Source organism: Cynocephalus volans, chromosome 4, assembly GCF_027409185.1.
Source record: "Cynocephalus volans isolate mCynVol1 chromosome 4, mCynVol1.pri, whole genome shotgun sequence".
In the NCBI taxonomy this organism is placed as follows: domain Eukaryota; kingdom Metazoa; phylum Chordata; class Mammalia; order Dermoptera; family Cynocephalidae; genus Cynocephalus; species Cynocephalus volans.
The window spans coordinates 119,832,312-119,858,053 of record NC_084463.1 but is presented as its reverse complement, the minus strand read 5'-3'; the positions used below and the strand labels follow the sequence as shown (position 1 = coordinate 119,858,053).

At 46.1% G+C, this 25,742-nt stretch overlaps 1 protein-coding gene across 3 annotated transcripts in view; it reads right to left on the bottom strand.

Moving 5' to 3' along the window:
* NAV2 (neuron navigator 2) overlaps positions 1-25,742 on the bottom strand; it is a 288,936-nt gene that overhangs the window by 3,682 nt on the left and 259,512 nt on the right. For all 3 annotated transcript variants that reach the window (XM_063095507.1, XM_063095508.1, XM_063095509.1), the window contains exons 32-38: positions 25,067-25,235; positions 21,844-22,079; positions 19,455-19,609; positions 19,164-19,235; positions 17,186-17,382; positions 9,289-9,407; positions 2,603-2,806 (exon numbers count right to left, since the gene is read on the bottom strand). In XM_063095507.1, coding sequence (XP_062951577.1) covers positions 2,603-2,806; positions 9,289-9,407; positions 17,186-17,382; positions 19,164-19,235; positions 19,455-19,609; positions 21,844-22,079; positions 25,067-25,235 — 1,152 coding nt within the window. The remainder of the gene's footprint in view (positions 1-2,602; positions 2,807-9,288; positions 9,408-17,185; positions 17,383-19,163; positions 19,236-19,454; positions 19,610-21,843; positions 22,080-25,066; positions 25,236-25,742) is intronic.

Here is a 25,742-nt window from a genome sequence, read left to right as displayed (position 1 = left end):
CAAATATGACTAATAATAGTAATTGTCCCATAATGTTATGGTGTGGATTGAGTTAATATGTGTAGAGCACTGAAAACAAAATAGAAATTCCCCTATAAATATCATATTTATTTTTTATTTGGGAGGGGCACACCTTACCCAGGCATAGCTCTCGGCCTGGGTAAAGATGCTGGTCAAGTGCCCCTGCTCCTGGAACATGGGCATTGGCTTTGCAGATGTCTGCAGCACATGGAGTCCCATTTGATGGGCATCAAGTCCACCTGTACTCCTGGCTCTGGCCAGAGGTCAGCCTGCAGCTGACAGTGCTCCAACCCCTGTCAAAGCTTTGGAGGGGAGGGGAGAGAGATCACCAGTAGAGCAGAGCCTCAGAGTGCAGAGAGGCGTGGATTACGGTTTGGGAAATCTTTGGATAAATAACCTAAAGCATCTGAGCCACCAGTTCCTCATCGGCAGAATGGGGAGAAGAGCATCTCCTATCTTACAGTGGTGAAGTAGGGAATAAAATGACATGATGTGCATTAAATCCTCAGAAGAGAGGCTGGTCTGACACACAGTTAAGTGCTTAATAAATGTGATCTGTTGTCATCATCTGACCTAAAGAGTTTAGAGACAGTGTTCTTTAAGATTCAAGGATTCATGTAAATTCCTGGTTTATATTCTATTGGTCATTTGTTTGGGAGTGGGAAGGGGAAACTAAAAGCTGCTTTTATTTTATTTATAACTATAAATTATGTTTGTGTATTTTATATTTTATATAGCAAGTAAGTTAGGAAGATAGGGCTTCTTTGAGCTAAGGCTAAGATGTGGTACGGCTGAGCCTGAAATCCAGCTGCTTCCTGGCCAGCTGCCCTTCAAGGTGCTTTGCAGAGTCTCCCTGGATGAGCCAGGCCACAGAAGCACCATGACCTGGTGCCCATCTGAATAGCCATATCCAGGGAACAGATGAAATTGAAGTACAATGGACAATCCTTGGCAGTGAGATTATTTATTCACTCATCAAACATTCTGGTGTTTCCATAGCATATGGTTCTGGAACAAAAACAAGGAAGTCCTGTTCTCATGAAGATCTCAGTCTCATGAAGCAGAGAGGTTAGTAAATAAGGAAGCTATTATAATACAGACTCGTTGCCCTGGACAGAGAGAACAAGACTGGGAGAAATACCAAATATCTAGCTTGGTAGATAGGGGTGGCTGGATTGGCACAGCTCATTTCTGGGGGCCTAGGGCTGAAATTCTGTGTAACTGTTCCAAGAACCCAGGTCTTACCTAAGAGCTTTCTGTGTTCAACCAGTGATACAAATATTACTGCCTATGAAAATAGTGTCTGGGGATGGGCTAGCCATTCTTTCCTCTACATAGCCTAAATTCTATATTTATGTAAGTTAAGACCTCATGAACTTGCCCCCACAAAAAAACAGCCCCATGACTTTGGCTTTCAGCAATGGTTAACATTAAAAATGGCTGTTTAAAGGATGTTTCTTTCCTCTGTAGGACCATTGTTGTAAATACTGCAAACAAGCTTACACACATAAACAAAAGTAATTAAATCCTTTAAAAATATAGTTCCCAGTAAAATCCTCAACAGGACCACAGCTACCTCCCACCAATCAGCGGGATGGTAGACAACCCAAATCACCTATTTATTTTTTTATCTAGCAAATCAACTCATCCCTAGGGACAGAACAGTAAATCAGTTGTCTTTTAATCCTGCTACACCTTTTATGAATATTTTCTTTCATTAGGTAATGCAAGTAATATTCTCAATTGTGTTTTTCTTTTCACCGTAGCTGCAAAAGAAGCTGGGGGCTAAATTTAAGGCATGATAATAGTCATTTAACTATGGGAGATTTTGGTATATTTGCTTCCTCATTTTACAGCACATTTGATCTGTTAGGTTTAATTTAGCAGCATGACTATGTATGGGTCTTATATTGGTAGAGGGTACTGCAAAAAGTTCATGGAAAAACTGAATTGAAAGATCATACAAATCTTTCTAGAACTTTCTGAAGTGCTCTTGTACAACTGATTAGAAGTGCAGTTGTCACTGGCCCAGGTGCTTCTTAAAGGGCTTTTATTGCTTTAGCAATGGCAGAGTAAATAAGAAGCTGAAGCAGCTTTAAAGACTTCACTCATCTCGCTGGACATGGACCCCCTGCCCTCCGTGAATCCCTCCTGCCCTCAAACCTCTCCCTGCCTGTGTTCCTGATCATTTGGCTTGGGCTTCTCATCTTTAGCACTCTCTTCCTCTGCTTAGTTATTTGTGAGAGAGATCAAGGCAACAGGATAGCACACGATAAAGGTGGCATCTCAAATTGGGGGCAAAAAGTAGCGTAGAGACATAAGTATAGGGACATTTAGGGGGGAAATCAAATTCACAACCATTTCTCTTATACCAGAAAAAATTTCAGAGGGATTAAAGGCTTTAGCAAAAAACTAAAATCGTGGAAGAACATATTGGCAAAAATGCTCCTAATCTTGGGGTGGCTCCAGCCTTCCAAAGCAAGGCCGGGATTAGTCACCTTCATATTTCCAGAGTGCCTTACATCATGCCCAGTATACACTAAGTGTTCAATGAATGCTGCTATGTGAACTGAGAACTCACCAGTGGGTCTCCTTCAGCATCACTGGGGGGCACCTGCTTGCTTGTTGACCCCTCCCGAGGCATGGAGTAGCCATCAAAGCCAACATCTTCAGGCCGTAGCTGCAGCAGTGGAGGCCACTCGTGCTGCTGTGGGCTGGCTGCCCATGGATACGTGTCCATCACCCACTTGGCAGGATCTTCCCAGGGGGCGCGCCTTCCATAGAGCTAAAAACAGGCAAAGAAGAAACAGTTGGGAAGTGGGCCAAGACCTCTTTTGCAGCCCTGATTTTGCAGCTTTCTGGAAAACTCCTAAAACGCAGCATTATGTCTCCCTTAATGAAGTAATAACACTTCTAGAGTTCTATCCTAAGGAAGTCATCCAAGATGCAAACAGCTCAAGGTGCTAAGACCGAAGGCAGCATAACGTGGTAGTTAAAAGCATGGGCTTTGGAGTCAGGCTGACCTGGGTTCATATCCTAGCTCTGCCACCGACTCACTGTGTAACCCCAAAGTCTAAGACTTGGTGATCCAATTTGAAAAACTGGTTCTGGGGGGAAAAAACCCAACAACCTGATTTGAAACATTTGCCAATTTCTAAGGTATTAATACTCCCACCATGGTTGATTTCAAACTACCCATGATGTTACTGAATGTGGTGTTGGAAAGAGGTGCTATCAGCTTCCACGAGCGAGCTCTAGGACCCCATTCAGCGCACCCATCCTAAGAATACCTCTTAAGAGTACTGGCTGCTGGGCATCAGCACTGAAGGCAGAGGTCACAAACCACCCTGGTTCTAGAAAACCCTATTTCTTGAAGTGGGTCTGACTCTCAGAGGCCCTCTATGGAAGCACCACTTTCAAAACAGCAAATTGCTAACAGAGGTATATGTGGGTAATGGAATTATGAGTGCTTTTCCCCCATCGAGTATTTCTCAAAATTGTCCATAATAACTTTCTCTTAAAACAGTAAACTGTATTATCACTTAATTTAGAATAAGACCAACACCATGCCTCCAAGCTCCTTATGTCTTAGTATATAAAGACAAAATGATTTTAGTGACTATTACCAGCAATTTCAAGAAACATATACATTCTTTAAAGAACAAAAACCTAGGCTGGGCCACTTCCCGAGGCGAGGCTCTGTATAATCACGTAGCTAGCTGTAGTCTTTATGCCTTTTCTCTTTACCACCGCTACCACATCTTACAGCTCACTATGCGCCAGGTACCGTAAGAAGCACTTTACAAACATCTTGTTTAACCACTGTGTGACTCCAAAAGGAAGTATTACCACTGTGTTTACAAATGAGGAGACAGGCCCAGGGAGGAGAGGATCCAGAACTGGAAACCAAGTCTGTCCAATTCCATAGACCAGTGATATCGAGCAGATGGAATAGGTTGTGCTCACCCAGGGCAGTGCTATCTGTGGTCCTAAAGGCAGCCCCTCTAGGAAGTACAGTGTCTAAAGACTCCTGAACCACGTGGCTGCAGTGGGGCTCCAGGGTGGAATAACTTCGGGCCACAGCCTGTCTGTCTATCCGTTCCCTCTGCCCTCCTGGTAATCTTCTAGATGATAGGGGAAAGACAGCGGTGCTACAGTAGAACAGAGCTGAGCTCTGAATTAACAAGACCTTCTCTTTTCTGAGTCATAGGCCACATCAGCTGGAAGGAGACGGGGCCACCTAGCCCCACCCTTCAGTTACCAGATGGGGAAATTGGGGCCTAAAGAGCACAGCCAGTTGTGAAAGGATAGGGAGCTGAGCTGGATTCAAACCTAGGACACCAGCTTCCTTGTCTGGGCCTTTCCCTCTCCACCCATCCTGACTGACTCTACTTTGAACCACAAGACTCAGCCAGATCTGAAGCAGTGAGATGCAGCGCAGGCTGTGCACCAGCCATTGGCAGGACAACCTGGGTGGGGCTGGCTGTCCCCTCCGTGGTGTCCCCTCTCTCATGATCCCTGGAGCCACCTGGGCCCTTTGCATATGATTTCCATTAGGGAAGCCGCCCACCTTGCCCCCATCTCAGCCGGGCCCATCTCTCTACATTAGTGCACCTCTTTCTCCTCTCAGGACACAGCCTCCTATGACCTCATCGCTTTCCCAGATGCCAGCACCCCTCCCATCTAACGCTGTGGCCTAGCCTGTTCGAAGTCTTTCTTAACCCAGGCAGCGGTGAGTCTCAAGCCTGGGAATCTGGTCTGGCACTCCGAAGATAGTCCAGTCTGAGCAGGAAGGGATCGTGCGAGGGGGCATGTATTGGTGGGTAGATACACATGCGCATCAGGGCAGGAGAGCCCCTAGAAGCAGTTGGGGAGACTTAGAGCAGAAGAGAGTAGCTTCAGATTAGAAACGTTCCTGCAGTGTTCAGAAGCTTCTCCGTCCAAGGGCTGTCTTTTCCAAGCCAAAATTCACATGTGCGAGGCTGAAGCAAACCCTCATGGTGGACAGATAACATTCTGTCTCTGTCCTCTAGTCTGGATGAGGGGACACTCAGGGCTGCCGAATCACTGGGCTGGAAATGTCAGAGCTCATCAAGTCCTCGGAGACCATTTGGCTCAGCATGTTGCAAACACTTGCTCCTCATCTCTGACCCCCAGAAAAGGAGTGGTTTGAGGATATTTTGGGCTTCACAGAAACCAGCCTGAAAAAAACACTCTTCTAGTCTGAACTTTTCAATTTACAGGTGGGGATCCAGAGGCCTAGAGATGGGAGACTTGCCCAGGGTCTCAGAGCAGGTTGGGAAATCTGACAAATGGCCCCTTGCTCACTGCTCCACTGTTCCCATTCCCCACAGGCACCAGGCCTGCCCTGGGCATAGAGGTCTTTTGAGTTATCCTGTAGATCTTAAGATGCTTTGGCAAGTGTTTCCAACTCCAAAGGGGAACAGGACTAGGGACTGAGTCATAAGACAAATGCACATTGGGCACATGTTAACATCATCTGCAAGAACAGAAAATATTTTTACAAGCCTCCCCACTTGCCTCTGGACATGTTCAAATCAAGGTGATGAATGGCTGGGTAAGTACCGTGGCAAGCAAAGGAAGTATCATAAAGCTCCCTGGCTCCACTGCAGAACCCTGAGGGCAGCAGCAGAGACAGTCGGATGGACAGACAGACAGAACATTCACTCTCCTCAAGGCAGGGAAGGAGCTTGGCATCCCCACTGGGTCAGGAAGAATGAGACAGGATAACAGGGAGCCAAGATACAGGAAATTAAACCTGGACCACTGTGTGCCTTCTGACTCTGGGAGCATGCGACTCCTGGGAGCACATGTATATCACACAAAGAGGCATCAAAGCACACGTTCAGGAAGAATCTACACACACACACCACACACACCACACACACCCACACACACCCACACACACCCACACACACACCCCCACCCCCCCCCCCACACACACACCCACACACACACACCACACACACCCACACACACCCACACCCCCACACACACCCACACCCACACACACCCACCACACACACACACCCACCCACCCACCCACACACACACACACACACACACACCCCACACACACACCCTCTAATCCTACCAGGAAAAGATGCCAGAGCCTAAACTTACAAAGCCAACTGATATCCACTAGGGGGCGATACCACATTTCCTCCCGGCATGGGTGTGCCTGTTGGAGGAGCTGTCTGGAAGCCGTCCTTAAAGCCTGGTTACATAGATCTCTTTATGTTCCACTGAGGTCACACCACCATCGGCAGTCCTGTCAGAATCCATTCTAGGGACTCCCCTGTCCTTTTCTCAGTGTATAACCTTGGCCAAAGGCTTAATTGCTTTGAAGTGTGCTCACCTGGGTTAGATGAGGAGCCAGTGACCCTGTATAGTGCCCAGTACATAGTAAACATGGACTCAAAGTCATACAAAGGACAGTAGGGAATTTTATTTTTTTAAATAAAGGAATCCTTTCAAAAAAATGAAATCATATGTAGAACTACACTATATAAAACACAATACTTCGTTCCCTGAACCACCTGAGGCTTCTCTTGTCTTGGTGGAGTTATGGGGGTCCTCAGGACAGCCTGAAAATCATGGCAGTAGCCAAGGAGTCGTAAGCCCTCGGCTCTAACGCTCACTCCATCAAACCCTGCTGAGTGAACTTGGTAAGGTCCAGAAACTTCTGTGAGCCTTGGTTTCCTCGTCTATTTAATGGTCACTGGGCTGTAGGAACTAAACACGCTCATGTGTGTCAGGCCCCTAAGACAATCCCTGGCCAGCAGCAGGCCCTCAATAAATATCAGAAAACTTGCCCTCAAAACCGGAGCCATGAAGAACGCAGCAGATTTCCTCAAGAATTAGCAGATTCTGTGAGGTCTCATGGGCTCTTCAGGATGATGAGGTCACAGGCTTGGTGGCTCTGGAGTCACTTGGTGGAATGCTACCTCTGGCCACCTCCCTCTCCTCCTCCCACACTCTCGAAAAATTGTCCTTCAGATGACCTCATGGCACAAAGAAGAGATGACTTTTCCTGCTTCACACTGAACTGGTGAGTCTTGTGAGACTGTAGCACATCTCTGCTCCCGATACCAGATGGTCTGTTCCACTTCAACCTGTGGCCTGGCTTGCTCTTGGTGGGAAAGAACCCCAGTGCTCCTCTATGATAAACTCCATTGGCAACCTCTCCAAGATGGGCAAGGGAATTGAGGCCCCACCTTCACAGCCATGCCCAGAAAGCCTTCGTTTAAGTTTAGGTCCAAAGGAGCAGGCCTTGGCACCACTGGTGACTGACAAGGGGCTTGCTGATGTGCAGCTCAAGGCTGGGGCACAGACAGGCTCCCTTCCTGGTTAGTGCCTCTTTGGGCATGGGAGGCCTTTATTCAGCAGAGCCCATGAGTTCTTCCAAATGACTGAGGTCACTCCCCCTCCCTCACCAGGAGATACATTTGGAGCAAACAGGAAGCAAGTGGGAAAACTTAGAGGTGAGGCGGACACAGGAGCAAATGGTACACCTCCTCTGCCAAATTCTCTCTGCTTCTCTTGAGCAGTTTGGATTTTGGAGAGGTGCTGGGCATACCACAGTTCCTAGAAGCCACTGACTGAGAATAGAGAGCCTTCTGAAATGACGCAGACTGCAAGGATCCAGCAGATGGGAGATGCTTCCATCTGACTAAGAAAATAGGGATGGCTGGTGGTGGTTTGAGTTTGTGGTTCTAACAAACCCATCAAATTAGAAACTAAATTATCGTCAATTTACCAAAGCTAGCGACTTTATCTATCTGGGAGGACTGCACTGCAAACATCTGAAATTGTTCATACCTTCTCTTATGAAAGCAACAATCAATAGAGCACTGTTAACTAATGATTTTGGGTTAGCCAAAGACTGCCTAATTTCTTGCTTCTCTCTACCTTCACAATACATTTGTATTTCAACACGGCGGTTTGAATTTGCAGCATACGAGCTCCAAATCATGAAATACCAGTCACAAGAGGCACAACATCTTCCTTTTCAAGTTCTTTTTGAACTGAATGACTCCGAAGACCATCATTGCTGCTATCTGTTACAGACACAAAGCAGGTGAAAGTAGCTCAGACACTGACTGAAGCCATTACGTTGTACTGTCACACACATGTATGCAGGTACATACCGCTCCTGCACCTTCCACAAGCCTTCAACAGCATCTTGAGTCTCCCACTGCCCAGCACTGAGGAAACAAAGAAGTCCCTGGAAACCTGGCTGCAAAACGGGTTCCTGGATTATTCAGCTGTGCGTGGTGCCTGCTAGTTACTCAGTGTGAGTGCTTAAAGCCTACAGGACTTCCTAGGCTGCCTCCAAGAGCAACAATAAAACAGTCCCAAGCTCCAGTTTAATGGTAAGCCTCTAGGTTAAACCCTGGGCTGAGTGAGAAGGGAAGAATCTGTGCTTTCCAGCTGCTGCTGGGCCCCAAAATCACCTTTGAGGGGTCCTGATGTCAGGTACTGAGTGCCATGGGGTCCAAGGGCTAAGAATATGGAATTCAACCCAGAAGGCATAGGATTCAAATCTCGGATTCTTTTTTTGTGTGTGTGTGTCTTTTTCGTGACCGGCACTCAGCCAGTGAGTGCACCGACCATTCCTTTATAGGATCCGAACCCGCGGCGGGAGCGTCGCGGCGCTCCCAGAGCCGCACTCTCCCAAGTGCACCACGGGCTCGGCCCAAAATCCCGGATTCTTTGAGTTTCACTTTTATGATCTGGGGCAAGTCACTTACTCTCTTTGAGCCTCAATTTTTCTCTCTTGAGAAATGAAGACAAAAAAAAAAAAAAAAAAAAAAGAAATCTCTGAGTGTCAGGACTAATCCAGGGCTTGAATCCCATAGCAGTTACGAGAACACTTTGCAAAGGGCTACACGTGTACGGTTCCATTTCCTGCGCACTTACTATGCTGAGCACTTTATGGCCAAATCTTCATTTACTCCTTGCAACAACTCTGTGGCAGAATACTAGTAATATCCCCTTCTATCGATGAGGGCACTGAGGCCAGAGAGGCTAACCAACTTGCCTGGGGTCACTCAGCTAATAAGTGGCAGAGCCAGGATTTGCAGCTAAGTGTTCCTACACTGTGCTAGGCTGATGACCTCACAGGTGAGAAACTGTCAGCTCATGTCAGTCAGATACCTGTAGGAGGAGATAAGACAGCTCATCTGGTCACCAGGACAGTCCCCCCTCAGCTTTGAGGAAGCCGGCAGGTGGTGTGCTGCTCACCTGGAGTCCTTCTCTGACAGCTTCCAGGAGATAGGGGATAATGGAGTAGTTCCACAAGTCGGTGAACCACACTCTCGAGCCATCCACGTCGATGGGGCACGACAGGAAGAGCCGGGGGCCTGGGGACGGCAATGAAAATACATCAGAGCTAAACCGGGGTCAGGGGGGTGGGGGGGATGGTGAGCAGGAGAAGCTGTGGTCCGAGCATCCCTCACAGGAAGGACCCTGGGTTTCCTGAGCCATGGCAGCTGTGATGGTAGAAATACCAGCTGCCAGATGGGGACACAGAGCAGGACACTCTGACTCCCTATTCTCATCCCTGGGATCTCCTTGAGGAAATCATCCAAAGGACAGGAAAGGCTTTATGGAGAAGATGTCACTGTGGTATTATTAATCTTGATTTTTAAAAATGGAAACACACTATGTGTCCAAGGAAACAGCAATGGTTAAGCAAATGAAGACACACCGGCATTTGATTACTTTGCAGCCTTTAAAAATAATTTAAAAAACTAAGTAGCAGCATAGAATACTTATGAGACAGTATAAAGTGAAAGAAAACAGAACGTACTGTATGTAGACTATGGACATAAAACACGTATGTATGAACAAGGACAGAAAAAATAAGCTCAAATATAAATTGTGATGTCAGGGGGTTTCAAGATGGCGGCGGCTGCGGCGGCTGGCGCGGAGTAGCTGAGGTGGAAAAGGTGGCCACTGGGCCTCAGGCAGCCGGGAAACTTGTGGACCTTCCTCTGGCCATCTCTTAAGGGAGGACTGCTGCTGCTGGCCGGTCGTGGGGGCTCAACGCCACTTTGCCCCCGGCAGGAGAGGCTGCCTCATTTACAGGCAACAGCTTTGAAGTGTGGAGCAGGAAAAGAACTGATTCTTAGCTGCAAAAGTGAGTCTTGAAACAGGGAACACGGCGCCAGGGCTGCTGTGGATGCAGCCAGGATCCCGGAGACCGGGGCCGCGCTGAAGAAGGCGGCCAGCTGCCCTATTCAGGATTCGAGGTTTCAGGCCAGCATTAAAGAAGATTCCTGGGAGCGCCCGAGCGGTGCCGCGACTGAACAGCCCGAGGCGGCAGAGCCGAGAACACGGAAGGCAACAAACCAGAGACAGAGCGAGCGCCCGACCTGGCACAGCACTGTGAGTGATCCCTGGCACAGCCCTGTTCGGGGGGTGGATGCCCACGCGGCTTCCGCCTGCACCACCAGGCCACTCACTGCCACGGTGCTGCCTCCATTTTCCCAGGTGTGGGCAGCTCCGCCCTGCTCGGCCATCACTGAGCCCATTTGCTTGGCCTGGCGCGGGGCTTTCCGGACCCTGCGGGCCGACCTCCTCTCCCACTCCCTCCGCGGTTCTCTGGCAGGGCTGGGGGTGTGGGGCGTCCCGACCAGTCTTGGGAGGGCTAGGAAGTACGGGCGGGCCGACTGTCACTCCACCACACCCTGGACTCCGCCCCGGTAAACTTCCTGTTACTGGGAGGCAGATACCATCTCTGCGACCACCAGTTTGGAAAAAAGCCTAACGAATTTCTGGTTGGGAATAGTGTGGTAGGAGAGTTCCCAGGTCCGCTTGAACCTGCCGGAGAGCAGGCTGCAGGCGGGCACTAGACTCGGTTTATACCGGGGGGATACAAAGGTGAACAAGACCCGAGAAAGATCTACACAGTGCTACAAAGGCACCCAGAGAGACCGGTCGTCTGTGCCTAGCAGAAACCTGGTAGACTTCCTGGGCGAGGCGGTGCTGAGCAGGGTCTTGAAGGCCCAGCTGATAGACGAGGGGTGCAGAAGACACGCCCCAGCCCAGCACAGTGTGCACAGGGGGGAGACGTGCGGCCAGGGAGGCGGAGACTCGACAGGAACCACACACCCGGTGGGGTCGCCACTGCACGATCTAACAGCCTGGGCCAGAGCACACGGAACGGGGAGAAGTCCTGTACAGAAAGTGAAAGCTCAACAGAGATCACACACCCTGTGGTACGTGATCCACCAGCCCAGCAGAGTACAAGCTGACCAGAAAGGTGGCTCCCCGGAGAAGCCCAAGACCCGAGGCAACCACACACACAAGACACTAGAGGCCAACTGAGCAGTCACGGCGGGAGCCATACCAAATTGTCAACCACAGCAACATCCTAGTTAGTCATTAGTCTTAAACCGGTGGACTGTGAAACCCCCTGCCACAATGAATAAACACCAAAAAAAAGACACCAGAAATACAAAAAATCAAGAAAGTACACCACCAAAAGTTAATAAATCTCATACTCTAGATCCTATAGAACAAGAAGCCCTTGAAATAACTGACAAGGAATTTCGAGTGATAATTCTAAGGAAACTGAATGAGATACAAGAAAACTCAGCTAGACATCATGATGAAATGAGGAAAAGTATACAGGATCTGAAAGAGGAAATATACAAGGAAATCAATGTCCTGAAAAAAAATGTAGCAGAACTTGCTGAACTGAAGAAGTTATTCAGCGAAATAAAAAACACAACGGAGAGTTTAACCAGCAGGCTTGTCGAAGTTGAAGAGAGAACCTCTGAACTTGAAGATGGGCTGTTTGAAATAACACAAGCAGACAAAAAGAAAGAAAAAAGAATCAAGGACATGGAAGAAAATCTGAGAGAGATATCAGACAACCTCAAGCGCTCAAATATCCGAGTCATGGGTATTCCAGAAGGGGAGGAAAATGGAGATTCCATTGAAAACATATTCAACAAAATAGTGGCAGAAAACTTCCCAGGTATAGGAAAAATCACTGATCTTCAGATCCAGGAAGCTCAACGATCTCCAAACGTATTCAACCCAAAAAGGCCTTCTCCAAGACATGTCATAGTCAAATTGGCAAAACTCAGAGACAAAGAGAGAATCTTAAAAGCTGCAAGAGAGAAGCGTCAAATCACCTATAAGGGAGCCCCAATCAGGTTAACATCAGACTTTTCATCACAAACCCTAAAAGCTAGAAAGGAATGGGATGATATTTTCAAAATACTAAAAGACAAAGATTGCCAGCCAAGAATACTCTACCCTGCAAGGCTATCCTTCCGAAATGAGGGGCAAATAGTATATTTCTCAGACAAACAAAAACTGCGGGAGTTCACTACCACAAGACCACCCTTACAAGAAATCCTCAAGGGAGTACTGGGTTTGGTTCCTGAAAAATAACTACCACTGCCATAAAAACCCAAGAAAAATCAAAACCCGCTAGTACAATAAAAATGGCATTCATGAAGAGAAAACAAGCTAACAAAAACACTATCTACAACCTAAGGAACCAACAAACAAAGAAACCAAACAGTAAATCAGAAAGCAAGGAACAAAAGACACCTAAGACAACCAAACAACCAATAAAATGCTAGGAATAAATCAACACCTTTCAATAACAACTCTTAATGTTAAAGGCTTAAATTCCCCAATTAAAAGACACAGACTGGCTGACTGGATCAAAAAGCAGGACCCAACTAAATGCTGCCTACAAGAGACCCACCTCACCCATAAAGATTCACACAGACTAAGAGTGAAAGGATGGAAAAAGATTTACCATGCAAACAGAAAAGAAAAACGAGCTGGAGTGGCTATTCTTATATCTGACAAAATAGACTTTAAACTAAAAACCATAAAAAGAGACAATGAGGGACACTACTTAATGATAAAAGGACTGATCCATCAAGAAGACATAACAATCATAAATATGTACGCACCCAATGTTGGAGCAGCCAGATTTATAAAACAAACTCTATTAGACCTAAAGAAGGAAATAGACACTAATACCATAATAGCAGGGGACCTGAACACTCCACTGTCAATATTAGACAGATCATCTAGGCAAAGAATCAGTAGAGAAACACAAGATCTAAACAAGACTCTAGACCAATTGGAATTGGCAGATATCTACAGAACATTCCACCCAACAACCTCAGAATATTCATTCTTCTCATCAGCACATGGATCATTCTCCAGGATAGATCACATATTAGGTCACAAATCAAGTCTCAATAAATTCAAAAAAATTGGAATTATCCCATGTATCTTCTCAGACCACAATGGATTAAAACTAGAAATTAATAACAAACAAAACTCTGGAAACTATACAAACACATGGAAATTAAACAGCATTCTACTTAATGACATATGGGTCCAAGAAGAAATCAAGCAGGAAATCAAAAAGTTTATTGAAACTAATGAAAACAATGATACATCATACCAAAACCTGTGGGATACTGCAAAAGCAGTATTGAGGGGAAAATTTATTGCATTAAATGCTCACTTCAGAAGAATGGAAAGATGGCAAGTGAACAACCTAACACTTCACCTTAAAGAACTAGAAAAACAAGAACAATCCAATCCTAAAGTTAGCAGACGGAAAGAAATCATTAAGATCAGAGCAGAACTGAATGAAATTGAAAACCAAAAAACAATTCAAAAGATCAACGAATCAAAAAGTTGGTTTTTTGAAAAGATAAATAAAATTGACAAACCATTAGCTTGGCTAACAAAAAAAAGAAGAGAGAAGACTCAAATAACAAAAATTAGAAATGAAAAAGGCGATATTACAACTGATTCATCTGAAATACAAGGAATCATTCGAGACTACTATAAACAACTATACGCCAACAAATTTGAAAATCTGGAGGAAATGGATAAATTTCTGGACACACACAAGCTCCCAAAACTGAACCGTGAAGACGTAGAAAATTTGAACAGACCAATAACAATAAAGGAGATTGAAGCTGTTATCAGAAGGCTCCCAACAAAGAAAAGCCCAGGACCGGATGGATTCACAGCAGAATTTTACCAAACATTCAAACAGGAATTGACACCGATTCTTTACAAACTATTCCAAAAGATTGAAACGGACGCAAATCTCCCAAACTCATTCTATGAAGCAAACATCATCCTGATACCAAAACCAGGTAAAGATATAACCAAAAAAGAAAACTACAGGCCGATATCCTTGATGAATATAGATGCAAAAATCCTCACTAAAATACTAGCAAACAGAATACAGCAACACATACGAAAAATTATTCATCACGATCAAGTGGGATTCATCCCAGGGATGCAAGGTTGGTTCAACATACGCAAATCAATAAATGTGATACACCATATTAATAAACTCAAACACAAGGACCATATGATCATCTCTATAGACGCTGAAAAAGCATTTGATAAAGTTCAGCACTCATTCATGACAAAGACCCTCTATAAGTTAGGTATAGAGGGAAAGTATCTCAACATAATTAAAGCCATATATGCCAAACCCACTGCCAATATCATCCTGAATGGGGAAAAGCTGAAAGCTTTTCCTTTAAGAACAGGCACTAGACAAGGATGCCCACTCTCACCACTCCTATTCAACATAGTGTTGGAAGTACTAGCCAGAGCAATCAGAGAAGAGAAGGAAATAAAGGGCATCCAGATTGGAAAAGATGAAGTCAAACTGTCCCTGTTTGCAGATGACATGATCCTATATATCGAACAGCCTAAAACCTCTACAAAAAAACTGTTGGAATTGATAAATGATTTTAGCACAGTAGCAGGATACAAAATCAACACACAAAAATCAGTAGCATTTATTTTCTCCAATAGTGAACATGCAGAAGGAGAAATCAAGAAAGCCTGCCCATTTACAATAGCCACCAAAAAAATAAAATACTTAGGAATTGAGTTAACCAAGGAGGTGAAAAATCTCTATAATGAGAACTACAAACCACTGCTGAGAGAAATTAGAGAGGATACAAGAAGATGGAAAGATATTCCATGCTCTTGGATTGGAAGAATCAACATAGTGAAAATGTCCATACTACCCAAAGTGATATACAAATTCAATGCAATCCCCATCAAAATTCCAAAGACATTTTTCTCAGAAATGGAAAAAACTATTCAGACATTTATATGGAACAATAAAAGACCACGAATAGCCAAAGCAATGCTCAGCAAAAAAAATAAAGCTGGAGGCATAACACTACCTGACTTTAAGCTATACTACAAAGCTATAATAACCAAAACAGTATGGTACTGGCATAAAGACAGACACACTGACCAATGGAATAGAATAGAGAATCCAGAAATCAACCCACACACTTACTGCCATCTGATCTTTGACAAAGGCACCAAGCCTATTCACTGGGGAAGGGACTGCCTCTTCAGCAAGTGGTGCTGGGATAACTGGATATCCATATGCAGGAGAATGAAACTAGATCCATACCTCTCACCGTATACTAAAATCAACTCAAAATGGATTAAGGATTTAAATATACACCCTGAGACAATAAAACTTCTTAAAGAAAACATAGGGGAAACACTTCAGGAAATAGGACTGGGCACAGACTTCATGAATACGACCCCAAAAGCACGGGCAACTAAAGGAAAAATAAACAAATGGGATTATATCAAACTAAAAAGCTTCTGCACAGCAAAAGAAACAATTAAAAGAGTTAAAAGACAACCAACAGAGTGGGAGAAAATATTTGCAAAATATACATCTGACAAAGGATTAATATCCAGAATATATAAGGAACTCAAACAACTTTACAAGAAGAAAACAAGCAACCCAATTAAAAAATGGGCAAAAGAGCTAAGTAGGCATTTCTCTAAGGAAGATATCCAAATGGCCAACAGACATATGAAAAAATGCTCAACATCACTCAGCATCCGGGAAATGCAAATCAAAACCACATTGAGATACCATCTAACCCCAGTTAGGATGGCTAAAATCCAAAAGACTATGAACGATAAATGCTGGCGAGGCTGCGGAGAAAAAGGAACTCTCATACATTGTTGGTGGGACTGCAAAATGGTGCAGCCTCTATGGAAAATGGTATGGAGGTTCCTCAAACAATTGCAAATAGATCTACCATACGACCCAGCCATCCCACTGTTGGGAATATACCCAGAGGAATGGAAATCATCAAGTCGAAGGTATACCTGTTCCCCAATGTTCATCGCAGCACTCTTTACAATAGCCAAGAGTTGGAACCAGCCCAAATGCCCATCATCAGATGAGTGGATACGGAAAATGTGGTACATCTACACAATGGAATACTACTCAGCTATAAAAACGAATGAAATACTGCCATTTGCAACAACATGGATGGACCTTGAGAGAATTATATTAAGTGAAACAAGTCAGGCACAGAAAGAGAAATACCACATGTTCTCACTTATTGGAGGGAGCTAAAAATTAATATATAAATTCACACACACACACATACACACACACACACAAACCGGGTGGGGGGAAGAAGATATAACAACAACAATTATTTGAAGTTGATACAACAAGCAAACAGAAAGGACATTGTTGGGGGGGAGGGGGGAGGGAGAAGGGAGGGAGGTTTTGGTGATGGGGAGCATTAATCAGCTACAATGTATATCGACAAAATAAAATTTATAAATAGCAAAAAAAAAAAATAAAATAAAAAAAATAAAATAAAATAAAAAAATTAAAAGACAAAAAAATAAAATAAAATAAATAAATTGTGATGTCAGGATGGTGGGATGATCAGTGATCTTTTTCTCTCTGTTCTAAATCTGTAACCTTCAGCAATACTGCTAAAACTTTATTTTTAAAGCAAAGCAGTCCAAAGGGTAGTTTCAACTGGGGGTGTGGGGAGCTCCAGGGTGGGGACTCTGCACTGAGCCGGCAGTTTCTGCATCAGCCCGGCTGGACACATCTCTCCTCTACAATCACCGGTGGTCTGGGGTCCATCTCGATCTGGCCTTGTCCCTCTGCCCCCCTGCTCTGTCTCCATGGACAGCCCAGTGTCCAGCAGACTGCTCACAAAGCACTGTCCAGGCCAGGGCCCAGAGGACAGCCATCTAAGGAAGCCAGTGATCCACAGGCTTCACCTCCCTGCTGGCCAGCCCCTCCTCTCCCTCCTGGCCTCCCACCTACCAATGGTGACGTCCGAGGAGCTGTGAGCCTCCAAGAAGCGGTTGAGGTGATGCCAGACCTTGGGAATCCAGTCGATGATTTTTACCAGCTCCACATTCCGCACCCGCCCACTGATCTCCGTTTCCATGAGCTTCCTCCTCAGGTACCGGCCAAGGAAACCCTTCACGGGCTCTGTGTGGTTGGCACAAAGCACCCACCTGGGGGAGGTCAGAAACGCTCTTCAACATGATGAAGGTGATCAAATTGATGGCTGACCTCAAGAACCAAACCATTTTAGAAATGGAAGGTATACATGCTAATTCTAAAATAGGACTCACTATGCACCAAACACAGCTCTAAACATTGTATATGTGGATTAATTCACAATTCCTCAGGGCAACCCTATGACGTAGACATTACCACTATTCCCATTTTACAGGTAGAAATGTTAAGGTGCAGATGAACTATGTAATTTGTTCAGGATCACACAGCTAGTTAATAGAAGATCTAAAGTTAGAACTAAGATAGGCTGACTCCAGAAGTATGAGCTCTAACCACAGAGATATATTGCCTCCCGTGTTCGGTGTCAGGCTCGGTACTGGGCTATGAAGCTAGAATAATGACACAGATGTAGTCCCTGGTCCCCAGGAGCTCACAGTCTGGTGGACGAGGCAGACAAGCAAACAAAGAAATGAGACACGATGAGGCCTAGGGGAATCAGGGAAGGCTCCTCAGAGGGGGAGATGTCTGGGCTGGAACTGGATGGATGGTGGAAGAGCAACGTAAGGAAAGGCAGTACGTGTGTGTACTGAACAACATGCTGTACCCCACAAATATGTACAAATAAGTGTTAGCATTTAAAAAATGGAAAGCAGAAGTGGGTTTTGGGGTGCAGGTAGAGAGCATGCTGCATCTGCAAAGGCATGGGAAACAGCGTGGGATATTTGGGGAAACTAGCAGAGGTTCAGTGTAGTTTGGACTTGGCCTGCCAATTCAGTCTGCAGGCAATGGGAAGCCACTGAAGGACTTGAAGCGTGAGGCCCCTATAGTCAGGTCTGCATTCTAGAATGCTCTCACTCTGCCTGCAGGGGGCCAAGCTGCAGGCAGGCACACTGGTTAGGAAATGATTGCAATAATACACTGGGAGATGATGTGGTAGCGACAGGGGGCAGGAGGAGGAGGAAGACGGGCTTGAGGGACATTTGAGATAAAGCATGGATAGGACTGGGACAGTCTGGATGCAGAGGTGAGCCATTCTCTCAGTGGCCTGGAAGAGCTAACATGTCTCTGAAAATTACAATTCAGATCTACTTGTAATAGATCTCCCTCAGAGATGCCTGCAGAGCGGCCAGTGACACGAGCCAGGGAGCCCCAGCCCAGGAGATCCAGGGTCAGCTGAGAGTCAGGGCAGAGGGTGTGCAGCTATGCCGAGGTGAGCAGCAACACAACCTAGCATGACAGAGCTGAACTGTCCCCCCTACACCCTGGCCATGAGAGACACCCAGTATGTGCTGGCACAGCAGGGAGGGGCACGCAGGGATTCACAGCAGCTAGAACTCAAGGCCCATGACCCAGCTATGTCGGGGCATTCATAAATAAGAGCTGTCAGGGCTCCTGCTCACTTGGGACAGACAGACAGACACATCATTGGTGATGTACAGGGGTGGCCTACAACTGTTCCAGAGCTGCCACCCTGACCTGCTATACCAGGACTAAGTATCAGAGAGACCTGGGTTCAAGTTTCAGCTCTGCCACTGACTGGCTGTATGAGCTTACACAAATCATTTAATTCTCAAAGCCTCAGTTTCCCCACTTGTAAGTGGAGAATGATAAATTTAACTACTTGAAGTGGAAGTGAGAATTAAATAAGCTGAGAAAAATGCTTAACACAATGCCCAGCATATAACAGATATTCAAAACAGGCTTTTCTACTCACCCTTTCTTGCATTCCTTCTTTGTGATTTCATCATGAAACTCAACAAGAGAAGTGGTACCTTACCTGAAGTTATGATGAAGCTGCAGGTTGGGAGTAGAAGAGGTAGCCTGGTTCATTGTGCCAATGATGTAAGGGCTGTGGGGGAAACAAAGGAAAAGAAAGCTCATGAGTAAAAGCCAAGCTAGAGGCCTGTGGTGCCTGCATGTCCAGGCAGATGTAAGGCCAGCTCCCGTCTTCCCCACCCGACTTGTGTGCTGCTTCAGAACCACGCTGCCCCAGGCCGCATGTGTGCATGGCTGCCATCAGATGGCGGCACACCCTCACTGGGCTAGGAGGCCTGGAGCCTGCCTTTACCATTTGTGGTACTTGCAGTTGAGCAGCCCGTTGAAGATCTCGCCCAGAGAGCTGACATGATGTAGATTGTCCAGGATGATGACCAGGGGCATGTCCACAGCGTTGTTCTCACTGTTGCACTGATCGGCCAGGTTGGACAGGTACTGGCGCAGTTCCTATTGTGGGCAGGCCAGGACGGCGGGGGAGAACGAGTTGGTGAATGCACCCTGATGAAGATGCATTAACTCAGGGCCTTCACTTTACCAGGCCAGCGTAGGTGGAAAGACCCTGCATGGTACTGTGCTGTGAACTTCTTCTGAGTACCTGCCTGTTGCAGGGCGTTGGTCTGGTGCTCAAGGATGCGAGTAAGGCCTGGGCCTGCCTTCTGGTGTTCACTAGATAACTGAAAATGGTGAGCCCAGGGCAAGAGCACAGCACCATGGAGTTGCACAGGCATGATTTTTATCCCTGCTCTACCACTTCTCTAGAAATGTTGTCACTTTTCTTGATATTTCCTATTATGCCAACCTTCCAGTAGGCTCTAGAGGGCAGGTGCCTTATACATTTCTGTACCTCCATTGCACCTGCCTGAGAGCAGTGTACACAGAAATCCTCGATAAATTATTGCAGCAGAGGACCCAGACACACACAGGCGTGCACACACGCACACACAAGTAATGCTGATTAGTGATGTGGAGACAATCCACAGCACTGGGGGAGATGAGTCCACATGCACAAGGGACCTAAGAAGGTTCCACTGACAGGGCAGGCTTTGAATTTAACCTTGAGGAATGAATGGGTGGAGCATTGGCTCAGCTGGGCCTAGAACTCAGCCCTGTGTGCCTGGGGCAAGGGATGCACATGTCAGAAAAGGAAGAGGAAGAATAATGCAATAGGGAAAGGCTGAAACAGTAAGTTAAGGACCTGCCAGCGAAGCCAGAATGACTGTCTGATATCATCATCATCATCATGACAGCTAGCATCGTCTAGAGCCAGGCTAGGCTTAGGCTTTACACACATGAGCTTCTGTAGCCCCACAGTAACCCTATGATGTGGGGAGGTACTATGAGTATCCCCATTTTACAGATGGAGAAGTTGAGGCACAAAGTCAGGTGAGTGGCCTGAGACCATATAGGGGTGAGCAGTGGGGATAGGCTCAGACTCGGGTGCACGTCCAATGTGTCTTCACCACACCAGCCTGGCTTGGACGCCAGTCTGGTTGCTCTGAGGGTGGCATTTCCTCCATGTCCTGCAAGAACACACCCACCCTGGGCCTCCCTTTTAAGTCAAAATGCGGGTTCCTAGCAATAAATAAAGCCTGACTTTTAAAGTTACTAGTTCTTTTAGTCCCTCTTCCCCATGGGTTATTGACCCCAGGCACCTGACAAGGATAGGGCTCCTGGCTCCTTGAGACTTGAAACCCTCGCTCCCTTAAACAGGCCTGCAATGTTGATGAGCTGTGCCTTGTATGAAGGTGCCCTGTGAAGGCTGCGTGCCTGGGGGTAGGCCTTCCCTTACACAAAGGCTCTCAGTACAGGGGCTCTGAGCACTTTTCTCCTGTCCTGTTCCTATATCAAAACCACTTGAGGAACAGGTAGATGGTGCAGATTCCCGGCCCCACACAACCTGTTGAAACAGATTATCTACGAGTGAGGTCTAGGAATCTGCATCTTCAAGCACACCAGGTGATCTTAAGGTGGAGAAGCCATTGCCAATTCACCTTTGATTCTCCAGCCCCTTTCCACAGGGCCAGCTGTGTGTATTATCCATCAACCCTCACTTCAAGCATGAATGAACAGTTCTGAGAAAATACTTCACAACCCCCAGCTGGGACCAAGTCGGACTCCATCTAAACAGGTTTCCTGCTCTCACTGGGAAGCAGAATGGAACCTAACTACTGACTACAGGGCTCTAGAGACCCAGACTTCAGCTTGAGCTCCAGTTCTACCACTTAGTACCATCTGAGTGGTCTTAGGCATGTGGCCAATCTTCCCCAAGCCTCTGTTTCCTCCTCTGCAAAGTGGGGATAGTGACAACCATTCCCTGCTGAAGGTACTGCTGAGAGAAGGCCAGTGTGCTGGTCATGGGTCAGGTAGTCTGTAAATGTGAGCTATCGTCGTTGTCCTTTTTGTTACTGCTGTTCCACAAAAGGTTTTATTTTGGAAAAAGAATAACAACTAGTGGGAACATGATAAATTCTTGGTAAATTGAAATGGGCATATCTGGGATGATTTTTAAGAACTACTAGCACTGAGCATTGTAAATGAACTAGATCGACTTAACCACAGAGGGAACGTCTTGCTGGAGGGAGTCAAGTCAAAGCCTCCCATTCTGCTAGCCCCACTCTGCACCCCCTTCACCTGGCTTTCAAGAACCGAAAAATGCTGCAGGCTCAGGATGGCCTCCTAACCTTGCTGGACTTATGGTCCACGTTGAAAGTGGCAATAACTCCATCCGTCAGTTCCCGTCCCTCTCGAAGCACCATGTACTCTGACAGCCGGTTGGCCAGGTAGGTTTTCCCGGTGCCGCTGGGGCCAGAGAGAATGATCCGCCGATGCTCTATCAGCAGGGAGACGTAGCGCTGCAGGATGGGCTTGGGGATCAAGGACTCGAACACCAGTGAGTCCAGGCTATTTTCCGCGAGCCCTGCATTTGAGAGAGAAAGGAAGAGTTGAAGCTCTGTAGAAGGGGTAGCTCTCTGCGCTTGCCTAACCGGGACTGCCAAGACCCGAGGTTATCCCTTTCGTTGGCAGCCCCAGAGACCCCTCCCCACTCAGGTACACCAAGGCTGGGAGTAAACTCCTGCTGCTCCAGGAAGTCACCTCCCTGTTTACCAGCACCATGAGCTCCTAGCTCCTGTCTCGACTAACGTTCCCAGATTCAGACTCACCTTTAAAATTTGAATACTCAGTTCTCATCTGTCCTCGGCAGATGTAAGGCTCTGGGCTCCGCTTGCTTGTCTGGCTTTACTAGACCTATGGTGTCTGCCCAAACCAAACCTGAGTCTTGTCCTCCCATGTCTGCCCTAACCCTGGGGTTGTCTCTTCACTGTTCTCTCCATGCGCCAGGTGCCATTGCTACCCATGTATCAAGAAGGCAACACACTTTCATCTCTAAAATGAGGAAAAACGCAAAGTGGGATCATTTGATTTTGGAACATGGATACTGGCAGACCTAGGCTGAAATGCTACAGACTGAGACATCTGATCCTCGCCAACACCAAGCAGAAACTTATCTTTCCCCTTTCTTACCGGGGACCGCTTCATTCATCAGGGTTGTTGGCTTTAAAAGAGTTATTTTCTTTACACCATCCCCAAGAGAAAATCCATCTAAAGTTGGCTGTCCAGAAACTTAGGTAATTCTGTTTAAAAATTCCCATCAAGAAAACCAGTATATATAAGTGAAAAGTAAACTAAGGGGCATTTATTCTGTTTTATAATAGAATCTTCCTTCCTCATAACTCTGCACTGTAAGCAAATCCTCCCCTAATACATTTATATGCTTGTTTCTAATCCTCCCCCAACCAAGAGTAACCCCAAAGTGCACTGACTGACCCAGAATGACCACGATGAAGGTCTGCAAACGTTTTATCTGCTGGGGACGGGCCTAAGATTTTCCTGCTACTGAGTTCAACATAGCCTACACCAGCTCAACCCTTGATGCAAAACATGGAGCTGAGAGTCTCTAATCTAAACTCAATATAGATCAGGGTCCACTGAGGGTGGTATGTTCCACCAGAAGCAGATAATCTTGTCACTGTTTCTACAGAGGTTTGGTCTGGTCTGAGCAACACATCACTTCTTTTATCCCTCAGTGCTTGTAATGCCCACCTGTAAAATGAGCAAGTAGGCAATGCACGCTTGGCAGCATCGATGAAATGCAAGTTTAGCCCAGGACGTAAAGGGCTCTCTTTAAAGAGTTCTTGCCCTGGACCTAATACCCTTTCCTGCTTCCCCTCATAGTAGAGCTCTTCTTTCTCATGGCAAACACATTCCAGGTGGTGCGTGTGGAGCCGATTCAGCCCCTTCATCTACCCAAAGGGGTAGGCTTGTGACTGGGCTTGGTCAAAGTCTCACCCTAGCCATGATGACCAACTCAGTGATGGGCATTTGATTTGCTGTGGGACAGAGTCACCCCTAGGAACTTTCTGTCACACTTTTCCTAAAAGACCTCTTTCCTTCAGGTTCCTAAGCTAGAAGGACGAATTGGGGCTACCACAGGCCATTTCATCAACCATGCACTGCAGAGGCCTCAAAAAAGAACCAAGCAGTGATGAGCAAAGCTGAGGCAGGGATGGCCCTGGTGACGCTGAGCATCTGGATCTAGCTGTGCTAGAGATGTACTTCTGGACTTCCCAGGAATGTGTGCCTATAAATTTCCTTTCTTGCTTTGGCTACTTTTGAGTTGGTTCCTGTCACTTGTAGCCTAAAGGCACAATCATGCAATTCTACTTGCCAGCAGGGAAGGCTGCATGAGGCTCGAGCAGTAGATACCACTTGTCCTCAGCAGAGTGAGATCTTAATTCCTGCTAATGGCAAGTGGTGGAGTGCTTCCGGAAAATCTGCCAACCAGGGGCCGAGCCCGTGGCGCACTTGGTAGAGTGCTGCGCTGGGAGCGCGGCAACGCTCCCGCCGCGGGTTCGGATCCTATATAGGACTGACCAGTGCACTCACTGGCTGAGTGCCGGTCACGAAAAAACGACAAAAAAAAAAAAAAAAATTAAAAAAAAAAAAAAAAATCTGCCAACCAGGAAATAACACGTGCATCAAACAACTCCAAAACTGCATTGTTAAAACTGCAGTCAGGAAAGGAAGAAATGGGACAACACGAAGTATGAACCTAGTGCAGTGTTTATAAAAGTCTATTACTTGAGTGGATCATAAAATATAGGAAATAATGGGGTTTTGCAGTCAAACAAATTTGGAACAGATTGGATTAAACAGCCTTTTCAATGGCAGGAGTTAGGACATTAAAGAAGAGAGCCTTTAATATACCAGCTCATTCCTGTCCCCTGGCCCCCAAATCCAACTAGGGATAATGATGAAGTTTTCCAGATTGATTTGGCTGTAAAACTTTTTTTTTTTTTTTTTTTTTCCCACAGAGACCTTTGTGGGCCTAGAGTTGCATGAAGCACACTTTGGCCTGGGGCTTATCATCTCTAGGTGATGAGGCAATCGGAAGTTCCGGCAGCATCCTGCGTGGGCAAGAGCTTCAGCAGTTTCATCCGGATGCTCAGTGACTCCTCTGTAGCCTCCAGCAAGTCGTGGTTTCCCCATCTGTATAATAGGACCACGTCCAAGGCTTGCTGGCAAGAGTAATTCACTCGTATCGGTAGAGCCCCATTGCAACAGGGCTATTAAGATTCCATCATCTCAGAGTAATAAGGTTAATGGGGCCTTTTGTTACATAATTTCAGCAATAAACTAAAATTATTGTTTCTGACAGTGGTTGAAAAAGCCAAAGATGGTTCAGCTTGCTTAGGTAAGAGTAAATGTGGTGGAAGGCAAAAAATTTAAAAAAACAACCCACATACATAGGCACAAACAAAACTGTGGCCACAAGTTCCTATGCCAAGTTACAGAACAAAAACTGCAATTCCTGAAAGCTCCGACCTCTGCAACCAGCCACATTACCTTTGACAGTCACAGAGATGGTGGTGTTTTCTCCAACCAGATAGCCGCAGGGCAGCAGCTCAGGAGTTTCGGAAGTGTTGCTACGCTTGATTTCCCCAATGCTATAGCCGAGAACACTGTCTGAATTCAGGCCTAGCTGACTTACTGGGTCAACGTGAATGATGTATTCCTGGAAAAAAATACAGTAAACACATCAAAGATGGGGCTAAAATCTGCCTGTGACTCATGTTTGCTTTGGGTGATTTATGACCATCATCTCTCCTTTCTCAGATGGTGTCTGAATTGAAATCGAGATGTGGAATGAAGGGGAGAAGAGCTGACTTTCTATGCAGATAATGCCCTAGTATCATAGGCCTCTTAAAATACAGGATTTATTTGGTTCGGCTGGGGGAAAAAAAACAAACAAACCCCTAACAAGATTGTGAACGTTTAGTCTGGATGAACCAAGCACGAAAAAGCTAGTTCAGCTGAAGTCTTGAAGACATCAGGGCCTATGAATGGTACTGGAAAATTCATGAAAAAGTGATTTTGACAAGAAATCTCTCCACTAGCCCCTTCTTTTGGCTCAAAGACCAGACCGATGACAAAGAGAGCAAAACCTAGAACTAGTAGAAAAAAATCAGCTCTGTATTTAATTTGAACAGTGTTCCTTCTTAGGTGAGTGACCAAAAGGTTT